The 10645-nt window shown below is 38.4% G+C and overlaps 1 protein-coding gene across 3 annotated transcripts; it reads right to left on the bottom strand.

The window, feature by feature from the left end:
- Nucleotides 1–3942: 3942 nt before the first annotated feature.
- LOC113582818 (UDP-glucuronosyltransferase 2A1-like) lies at nt 3943–9470 on the bottom strand. Of its 3 annotated transcripts, none has more exons than XM_081719667.1 (6): nt 8978–9470; nt 6986–7134; nt 6307–6438; nt 5584–5671; nt 5210–5429; nt 3943–4440 (listed from the first exon to the last, which is right to left on the bottom strand). In XM_081719667.1, the coding sequence occupies exons 1-6, from the start codon at nt 9459–9461 to the stop codon at nt 4155–4157; spliced, it is 1359 nt and encodes a 452-aa protein (XP_081575793.1). In that variant the 5' UTR covers nt 9462–9470; the 3' UTR covers nt 3943–4154. The 3 variants fall into 3 exon arrangements, with proteins under 3 accessions (XP_081575793.1, XP_081575794.1, XP_081575795.1); XM_081719668.1 differs by having other exon boundaries at nt 6986–7133; nt 9061–9470; XM_081719669.1 differs by having other exon boundaries at nt 9236–9470.
- Nucleotides 9471–10645: the final 1175 nt, after the last annotated feature.

Genomic DNA, 10645 nt, shown 5'->3' with positions numbered 1-10645 from the left:
AATTAAATTATTTAGATTTTCAGTTCATGTTAGCCCAGTTCACAATCTGCTGCACTACAATCTCCAGCATGCACTACAATGTAATGTGTGCCCCCACCCCCTCTCCCAACAACATTCTATGGGACAGCAGTTACACCACAATTGTACAACACCAGTCATATCACCAAACATACTAACTCCATTTCAGCAGCAGTCCAACCAATATAAATGCCTAGTTATCTTTAAAAATGACCAAAAGAAAAGTGACCAGTGAATGCAAGGGTTTTTCAAGAGAGGTGGGAGCTCGAATACCTTTTTACTTCTAAGACGGATAGGCCTAACTGTCTCATTTGTGGAGATAATGTGACCGTAAATAAACAATATGATATTAGGCACCAATAGTGATAATGCAGTAAAAGCCAGTTTCATAGTGGCAGAAGAAATACACAAGTCAGGCAGGCCTTTTACCAAGGATGCTTTTCTGAAGCAGTGCATGCTTAAGGTTTACGATGTAATGTGTCCAGAAAAGCAAACGTTTGCAAATGTCAGCTTTTGCAGAAATATAGTGGCCGATCGGGTGAACGAGCTAGCCACCAATCTAAAAGAGCAACTGACTGAAAAAGGAATTGACTTTTTAGCTTATTCAATTGCTGTTGACCAGAGCAGTGATTCTACTGATAGTCAGTTGTTAGTTTTCCTTTTTGGGGTGGACTCCAAATTATGTTATGGAAGAGCTTGTGGTTGTAAAATTAATGTGTGACACAGCCACTAGAAAAGACTTTTTTTTTCAGAAAGTGGAGAAATGTGTGATTGTGTAAGGGTTTGCACCAGGCCAAGGCCCCTCCGGCCACCAGAGGGACGCCTTGAGTCAGGCACACTACTAATCAGGCTTGATGCACAACAGCTGTGCTAGATCTATATAAGCCCAGTGACCCAGTCATGCAGAGCTGGGTCTTTGCTAAAGTATGGAGCTGAGTGCCTAGCCAGTAACTTTTGGGTATTGAGGTCTGTGAGCCCTTGTGCTACACCTCTTTTCTGCTCTGTGAGGGTGTCTGTGTTTTTACACATCCCCTCCCTTCTCCCATTTTCTGTCTTGAGTCTATCTCTCTCCCAAGGTTCCCCTTAGTCATTAAAGTTCCTCCCTGTTTTCAGGTTTTGTTTGGGGAGTTTTACTTTGGTTTTCCCCAGTGCATCGGGGCTTCCGTTATTCCCTGTGGCGTCCTTTGTTCTCCCTTTTTCCATGCTTGGCGTGGTGTTTAGATTTTCCTCTTGTTTTTTTCCTCACACAGGTCTTTTTGATGGCTGCCACAGTCACAGGGAGTTTGTTTGCCTCACAGCAAAGCTCCCCACCTTTGTTTTTTTTTTGGTTTTTTTACCTGTTCTCAAATCTAACTGTTTTGCACATGGGTCTACTGTCATTCAAATGTGGTAACTCACCCAATAGACTTTTGGTGCCTTCACCTATCTGACCTGGGTTTGAGCCCTGTTATGGGTTGATGTGACAAGTAACACTGGAGCAAAGTCACAGGACTGATGATGGATGGAGCTCCACGCAGACATGCCTTGGTTAAGTTGAGGAAAAGTGTTGAAGAGATTTTTATTTTTTTTTTAAGTTGTGCAAGAAAATAATTTAATGGAAAACAAAGGTAAAGAAGTCATAGAGCTAAAGGATGAAACAGAGCTAAGGTATTCTTTTTTTGTGTGACATCAGGGACCATCTAAACAAGCTGAACCTTCACAATCTTCTGATCACTGACTTGTATGATCATGTGAAAGCCTTTCAAACCAAATTGAGCTTTTGGGAAAATCAAATGCGCTTTTCGGCCTCTCAAGTGAGCGCACTACCAGAGCTTGCAGAGTTCTCAAGACAATTTACAGGTTTTGAGATCCAAAGGTTAAATTTTGATGTTGTCCGCAATCCGTTTGCGGCTGATTTGGAGAGTTCACCACTGAACATGAAAATGGAGCTGGTAGAACTACAGTGCAAAGGCACTCAAGGCCAAGAACAACTTGGTTGAAGCAGCCAAGTTCCCTTCTTTCATCACAGAAACAATGTCCGAGCTCTGCCTACACACTGCCCATATGCTGTCCGTGTTTGGTAGCACATACCTGTGTGAGCAGTTGTTCTCTGTGATGAAGACAAATAAATAATTTCACAGGACTCCTCTTACTGACAAATACCTTCATTCCATCTTGAGGCTTTTGTCAGATCAGAAGTTAATCCCAAGAATTAATGAATTTGTAACAAAAAAAAGATACCAGGTGTCTAGTTTAAGCAAATAGGTATGTTTAAAAATGACTACCTCCTGAGGTTTAACAGTTAGGCTATCTTATTGTTATGCAAGTATATATTTTAATTATTTTGAATATTTTAATGTAATATTTCAAGGTCTACTTCAAGTGCTCATATTTTGCTGTTACATTTTTGTCCTAATATGAATTAACAATGGACATTTCAGGAAATATAGTAAAATGAATAACAGTAATATTATAATATAGTAATATAGTAACATTTTTAAAAGTTAAATTAAAACATACCCATTCTCCAGTTTTGTTGAGATTTTGAATATGGCCCTTTAAGTGGCTGAATTTGACACCCCTGTTCTAGGAGGTCAAACCAATTCATGTTAAACTATTAGATGTTTAAATTATGACACCCATTCTGTTCGGTTCTAATGTTCCAAGAGAGTAGATGCGGTCTAGAAAAATAAAATTATGAGAGCAGATCAAAGAAAAACTTCAAATTGGAGATCATCATTCACTTCAGTGAACAGGTAATCCCACATTGCGTGGTCACAAGACTATACAGAAACTCTAGGCAGAGGATACAGTTCTTCATTCTGTAGAGGAAATCTATGTGACCCATGTACCAGAGGGCAACCCCTGGCACAGAGATGCGCCACAGTGCTCCCAAATGGGAAAATCACACTAATGAGAAACAACAGGTTGTGTGCCATTTCAAATTGTTCCTTACTCAACTTTGCCAGGAAGTCTGAATGTGCAAAGAACTTCCAAAATAAACTATCTGGACCTGTTCCCTGGTCATATCCACTCAGTCTTCTTTATCTTCAGAGAATCATGGATCATGTTGTCATTTGACAGACTGTATTTCCAGTACTTCATAAATTTTTCCAGTCTGGCTAAGAATTCATGGTTGTGGCCAACATTTTTGAACTATTGTTTGCTTGAAGGGTAGCCTTGAAAAAGGCTTTTCAATTAGGTGTGCCACTATGTCTGTCCACTATATATGACCAGAATGGCCACACACATAACAGCAAGCCCTTGTGGTTTTGATTAGCACCCAACTCTGATAGAAATGCATATTATACTAACAAATAATATCTAAAATATCCTATATACATATGTCGATGTTTTTTAAACTTTATTTATAAACTTTTTAGATTATTTTCCAACTCACTTTTTTTTTTACCACTTTTGTAACCCTCTGAAGCGTTAGATGGGTTAGATTGCACATCAGTGCTGTATACTCAGAATCTCATCCAATGATTTAATCTTTTTTAATTAATGACTTCATTTCATGCAACCTCATCATAATATAGGCACTGCATGAAGTATTAAATACCTTCTTATAATATACATTTGAGACCAACAACTTGTGCAAATTTCACTGACATGACAAAAATGTAGCCAGATTTAAAACTCACAACCATTTTTCATATTGAAGAGTCTTCCTTTACAATCTCAATTACTGAAGGATTGATTTCTTTTGGCATCTGAGCAATACAAGTTTTGTTACAACAAAGCTTAGGGCCATAAAAATATCTCATCAAAGAACTAGGATGTAACTAAATCCAACAGTACTTATTAAGTTGTACAAATGCAAAACACCCAAATGAATGAAACAAATAAAAGCTATAACATTTCAGTTTTATTTTGGTCAAGGCAAAACACTACAAGATATAGATAATGCCATGAACTTTGAGATGAACAAAGATGAACAAAAATGACTAGTGAAACATGTCTGATTACTTCAAACTATGTTGAAATCATTGTCCTTGCTGGTCAAGGATTTAAAAGTAACTGCATTGGATCAAACTGAAATGTAAGAAACTACTGCATTTATCATATACATTAACAGCATTTTAGGCTCCCAGCACATGAAGGATTACCCGATATTACTACTAATACTAATATAGTGATACACACGAACTTAGTCACTCTTTCTTGCTCTTTCTTGTTGTGGTCTTTCTTAAACATTTATGGAAGAGCCAACTGCACATTTTCACAAAGATGAACATGACCAGTGCAGTTATGGAGAGTAAAAAGGCAGCCACGTCCAGGCAGTGGTACTGGTACCAGGTGAGGTTATGGGCTTCTACTCTCAGGTGCTTGGCCCCCTTGTTCCGCATCACATACTCGATCCAGAAGACAGCCTGGTCCAGAGGCTTCATAGGTTGGTCATGGTGGATCCGGGAGAGTCTCATTATGTTCTCTTTGTACCTGAGATTAGAAATTAGAAGTTTGTGGAAAAGCTTTGAAGAGTGTGGAAGCTACGAATGCTGGAGTTTTCCCAATACTATGGCTGTCTGAGTAAAGTACAGACTCAAATATGCAATTTGAGTCATTTAAATAATTATGGATGTTCTGGCTTGAAATTTCCTGGGGTATCCAAATAAATGGGATTTTGTGGGAGGTTTGAGGCATAAAGGAAGATGGCAGGAAAATGGAGGAATGAAAGAAAGCATGGCAGCATTAAATAATTAATTATTGTCAGTATGAAGTGGAGGTTTGTTCTTTGAGTCAGAAATGTAAAAAATCAAACTTCATACTCAGTTTGATTTTTAGGTAATAATGAAGGGTTAGAATAATGAATGCTGACAGCATGTAATTGACTTTAGACCAACACTGAAATCTTTACCAAAATGCACTGAATGAAAAATTTAGGAGGTGTGACAATTAGTTTCTACTGGATAGTGGAGGGATGATCCAAAGGATATAAGAGTAAGCCATTAAGTGCTATCAGTATGAAGGTTTGTGATTTCAGTCAGCAGTAAAGTCTAAATGTGATGACTTTGATTTGTAACTCGCAAGTTCATTAAGTACCAACATAAACTGACTGCTAAGGGAGGATCCATAGATTAAGGGGTTTCATGTCTATGAATCAGAAGGGAGCAGTCCTATGGCTGGTGGGTAATCTTATATTCAGCACCTCTAAAATGGATTCCATCTGCAAGGATCTAGTTTTATAAAAATCAAAGGATCAACTCACAATGGATTGTGTATAACATCAATGAGAGCCTCCTTCAGGTCTTTGGCCTCCATTTTGTTGATGTCAAGCATTACAGCTGCTCCCTTTGTTCTCATGTGGTTCATGTTATCTGGCTGATCAGCAAACAGTGGTAAACCCACCATTGGGACTCCATGGTAAATAGCTTCATACAGCCCATTAGTCCCACCATGGGTGATGAAGGCCTTGGTTTTAGGATGTCCTGTTAGATACAAATTCTTAGTACATGTTGAAGACAATTCACTATCAAGACCTCACATAGTGTGTGTGTGTGTGTGTGTGTGTGTGTGTGTGTGTGTGTGTGTGTGTGTGTGTGTGTGTGTGTGTGTGTGTGTGTAAGTGTCTGTGTTCCTTACCTAGTAAATCATTCTGTGGAATCCAGTCATACATTTTTGTATTAGGAGTGAGAGTGTCTGGCTTCTCTCCTGAGTATCTCCACAAGACCTGGAATTAGACACTGAGATCAAGACTGAAAATGAAGCTCATTTAAACAATTTACACTATATTGACACCAAATCAATAAATGTGCCAAAATACGTAGTACTAAATAAACCATTTCACAAACAATTTTTTATCCCTTCTTTACCCTAAACATAATCAGGATTTAAATAAAAAACTTTACAGTTTGGGTGGTTCCTGGATTATATTCTTTTGAAACCTTTCAAATGGAGAAACAAATTTATATTAATTAAATACGTTGTCGTAATCTTTTTTCCATTTCATTGATTATAATGATAATCTAATGATATGATCAAATTAAACCAACAATTCCCATATATGAAAATGCATTCTTGGCTTCTAAAACCTAATAATTAAATTAGATTTTATATGTATGAAAATGCATTGAATTATTCTTGGCCTCCAAAGCCTTTGGAAAAACTTTAAAATAATCATATTACTTGGACTAGTTGCACCATGCAACTATAATTGCATATTTTAGAGAAGGATGGAGTAAATAACACATTAATGAGATTATGTTGAATAAACACCCAGCATCAGATCCACTCCACTTAAGTGTATTTTGACCAGATATCACAGTAGCACTGGAGTCAGCAATATTTAATAGTGCATACTAAGACCTTTTGAGGGATCTGCCCAAGTGCTGAAGCAATGATGTTGGCTCTCTCTTTGGTGAAGTTATTTATCATGGAGCCCAGTGAAAACACCACAATGCCATCATCCCCTGAGCTCTGAACAAACTCCTCCATCTCCTACAAAACCAAAATAGCAGTTATTAATTATAACAGATGCATATATTCTAGTCATACTCTCACATTGCTCAAGATGTCAGCAGCTGATTTATAGTGTTGTCATAAATTATAGAAAAGTATTTATGTTGTGGATTTAAAACAAACAAACAACAAAAAAAACCATTAAAATTAACATTATGGCTAAACAAAAAAAATCAACCTTTTGCTACCAGACTGATGTCTAATATTAAATTTGACTATGAATTTATTTCAAACCATGTCTGTGAAGATGAGGACTATAGGCTTAATGAGTGTGTTTGCAGCTAATCAACTCCCATTCTATATTTATTGTTAAGAAAATTATGTTTTCCATAAAAGGGCAGTGGTCTTAGCCTAAACCTTGTTCCACCACTGCATAAACTGCTGCCTGTTTGTGTGTTAAAGGTTTGTATGTGTTAGATCTGTAGTAAAGGTCAGGCAGTAAACCTCAGGGAATGTTTGATTGCTTGTTAATTCTTAATGTTTAACCCAGTGCTGTTAAACAACCAATGCATGATGATAATCTTACTTTAGGCAGGGGCTTTGCAGGCTTGCAGTGCAGCCCACCCACAAACTTGAAGTTTGGCAGGAATGGTCGTGGATACTCAAAGTCCCAATAGGATCTGATCAACCAGATGTCAACCTTTCCCACAGTGTCACACAAGGTTGTGGGTTTGCCTGTGAAGTACAGCAGCAAAGATGGAGGGACAAACTCATATCAGGTTGCAGGTGATTGTAAGTGGTGTTTAAAGCTGCTGTAATAGCTTTTAAAATTATTTCTAACTTATGCCAGACTAAGCCAATAGAGTTAATATCTCCCTATTCTCCATATTTTGAAAAGTCAGTGTAGCATCTCCCCTGCTTACTTCCTACTCATACATGAGACAAAACCTACACTGGGTTTGTGCCCACTATTCGGCAGTAGTATAGCAACTGTTGTACATCTATTTAACTATTGCTTGCAATAACGACAGTGTAACATCAGTACCTATTAAATCAAATAGCTTGTATGTATTTTCTACACCCTACCGCAGAAATACTACATTCCAATCAAACCATGAATCTTTATGAACCTCACTTTGTGCACAGGGTCACAGCCATGCTGAAAAAGGAAACAACCTTCCATCAAATATTGACATGGAGTTGGAGCATATGACAATCTAAAATGTCTTTGTATTCTGTAACATTAACATTGTCCATCACTTGAATTAAGGGTCTTACTCCAAACCATGAAAATCAGCCTCAAAACATTCTCTAAAGGATATCTGTAATGTAGTTCCAGCTACATTTTTCAGAAATTGTATCTTTGCTAGCTAAATGGCATTTTAGAGTAGCTTACTGTTCCAAAACAAAAGTTTGTTTACTGACTTTATATTTCTTCTTCAAATTCAAGTATTTATCAACTGCTAACATGCCAAAAAACTCCACTGAGCAGATGCATTATGAGCCATATGCAGGCATCATGCTCGTGGGACAAGGTAGTTTTGGAGCAATTTTTAAGTGCTGCCCCTGGCCCCATGTTCTTGTGCTCTTCTCATGTAGTCTGCGCTTATACCTGTTGTGTGCAGGTGCAAAATAACTGACAGACAGGGAAGACCACCCCTCTTGTGGAGAAGTTTCTAAATGTACTGTCACGGTTGGTCGGCCGGCTAGCAGGAAGGACAAGCCCACTCCTGCTAAGGATCACACCTCTTACCTGCCCTGTTCACAGTCTCCTGATTACTAATTATGTTCACCTGTTTCTTAATTACTTTCTGCCTTATTTAAACTCACAGATCCCAAGAGACTGGGCTGCACATTAGTGGTCCTTCGACATCACATCAAGACAAGTCACTGCATTACCTTGAGAAGACTGGTATTTCTGTATTCTGTGTTTTGTTAGGTGCTTCCAACGTTGAGAACCCGATAGAAAATAAAGAGCACTTTCTTGCAACCCTGCCTCTCGCCTCCACTCAACTGCTGACATCACGTGTATTGGTAGACAACATTAAATGTAACCTTGTCCAGCTGATTTATTTACCCGACACTTTTGTCCAAAGCAACTTACAATTATGACTGTGTCATACATTAGCAATTGAGAGTTAAGGGCCTTGCTCAGGGGCCCAACAGTGGCAGGGCTTAAACCAGCAACCTCCCAATTATGTCAAGTACCTTAACCACTGCGCTACCACTACCCACTGATTTACCTTACTGTATTTGTTTTTTTTCTGATAATTTTTTTTCTATCTGGAATAGACATACATAGTAGTATCTGCATGCATTTAAATTTTTAATTGGCTCAGGAAAGTCACAGCCACTATCAGGGTGTGTGTGTGTGTGTGTGTGTGTGTATATATATATATATATATATATATATATATATATACAGAAATAAGTTTTTTAGTTTTTCTGGAGCGTGTTGGTGCATGTTGGCAGAGAATGATGTGAAAATAAACAGTGGTAAAAACTTCTGCACTTACACACATAGATGTATAAAGAATTAAATATTTCTAAAACTAATGGAGAAATTGTACTGCCTTACCCATTAATTTGGTATAATGTTTATCAAATGTAAACATTGTTTGCAGTCTGAACACAGCTGTGTGAGCAATGTACAGCAGCATGTTCTCTAATCGCTCTGCAAAGTCCATGTGGTCTGTGAGATGCCCTTGGGTGGCGACCGCAGGGACATATGATGGTGGAGCTGGCATCTGTCCACAGAGTCGCTCAAAGGTGTAGGCAAAACTGAGTCTGAGAGACATCACATTGGGCACACCAAGCATCTCTGCCAACAGGTCACTGCATGGCATCATTGGATCATAGAAAATCACATCATAGCATGACTCTCTAAGTGAAGTTATCAGTTTTTCATCAAGGAGCATTCCATCGCAAATTTCCTCAACATAACTAGTAAATCCAGCCATCATGTTCCAAAATAAAGACAACGTCTGAATCGTAGATGCATTTTGACTCATCCAAGCATTGATAAAGTTCTGCCACATATTCTGTGCATCTTCTTGTTCCATGTTCACTTTAAAAACCATGTATTCAAAGCGTTCCTTTTGCGCATGTTTCACTGTAGGTGAAGCTGTGTGTACCAGAACAGTTACATTGTGATTCCGATTGACAAGCTCCTCCACAATTGCACGCATATTGTGCCAATGACTGTATTCACCAGGAAGCACCAGCACTTTGCCATTGAGAGATCTTTCACACCTGCTCAGCAACAAAACTATCAAGGGAAAAAAATATCTGAATATCACCATATCGAACAATAAAGACCAGGCAACTTGTTCCTTGTGCAGTCAAACAACACAGAGCCAGTGCAAGCTTTTGAATGTGGAGTTTGCTCTACACACGTGGTCTCTGAACTCTCAATGAACTTGCAGTCACCCTATGATTGATGGCAGAAACCTAAAGCTATAAAATGCCCTTGCATTACTGTCATGTGGAAGTTCTAGGAGGTCCAACAAGTTTAAATTTTAAAAACTATTATATGGTTAAGTCATAACCTTCATTCCACTCGATTCTAAAATTCATCTAAGAATGTAGATGAGTTCCAGAAAAAAAATTAAGGGAACAGATCAAAGAAAAGTTTTAAATTGGAGATCATCATTTACTTCAGTACTTTTGCAATGTTCACAAGACTAAACAGAAACTCTTTGTAGAGAATATATAAAATATTCTTCACTCTGGAGGAAATCCATGTGATGCATGTAGCAGGGGCCGACCCCTGGCGCATAGGAGGGTGGTGTTGGCAGCTGCCCACAGAGTCGCTCGACAGCATTTCCAAATGGGAATATCAAACTGACAGCAGGTTGTGTGCCGGCAGTTCCCCACACATGGTCATGGGGTCTGTCAGAAGAACTGTTCCTTACTCAACTTTGCCACTAAATCTGAATGTGCAAGGAACTTCCAACATAAGGTACCTGGTTCTGTTCCCTGGTCATATCCACATGATCTGCTTTATTTTCAGAGAATCCTGGATCATGTTGTCATTTGACAGATTGTATGTCCAGTACTTCATAAATTTCTCCAGTCTGGCTAAGACTTTTAGGCCATCCTTGTTCAATTATTGTGAGATTTCCATTGAAGGATAGCCTTGAAAAATGATTTTCAATTAGGTGTGCCACTATGTCTGATTCCCTTTTAGGTGCCATTTGAAGTTTGCTGGATAATGTAGCATGTACACAGACAGTGATATTTTAGT

The sequence above is a fragment of the Electrophorus electricus genome, chromosome 8 (assembly GCF_041902795.1).
Source record: "Electrophorus electricus isolate QZ-2024a chromosome 8, ASM4190279v1, whole genome shotgun sequence".
In the NCBI taxonomy this organism is placed as follows: Eukaryota; Metazoa; Chordata; class Actinopteri; order Gymnotiformes; family Gymnotidae; genus Electrophorus; species Electrophorus electricus.
Note: the sequence above shows the minus strand (reverse complement) of the source record. Positions and strands in the feature narration are given on the sequence as shown.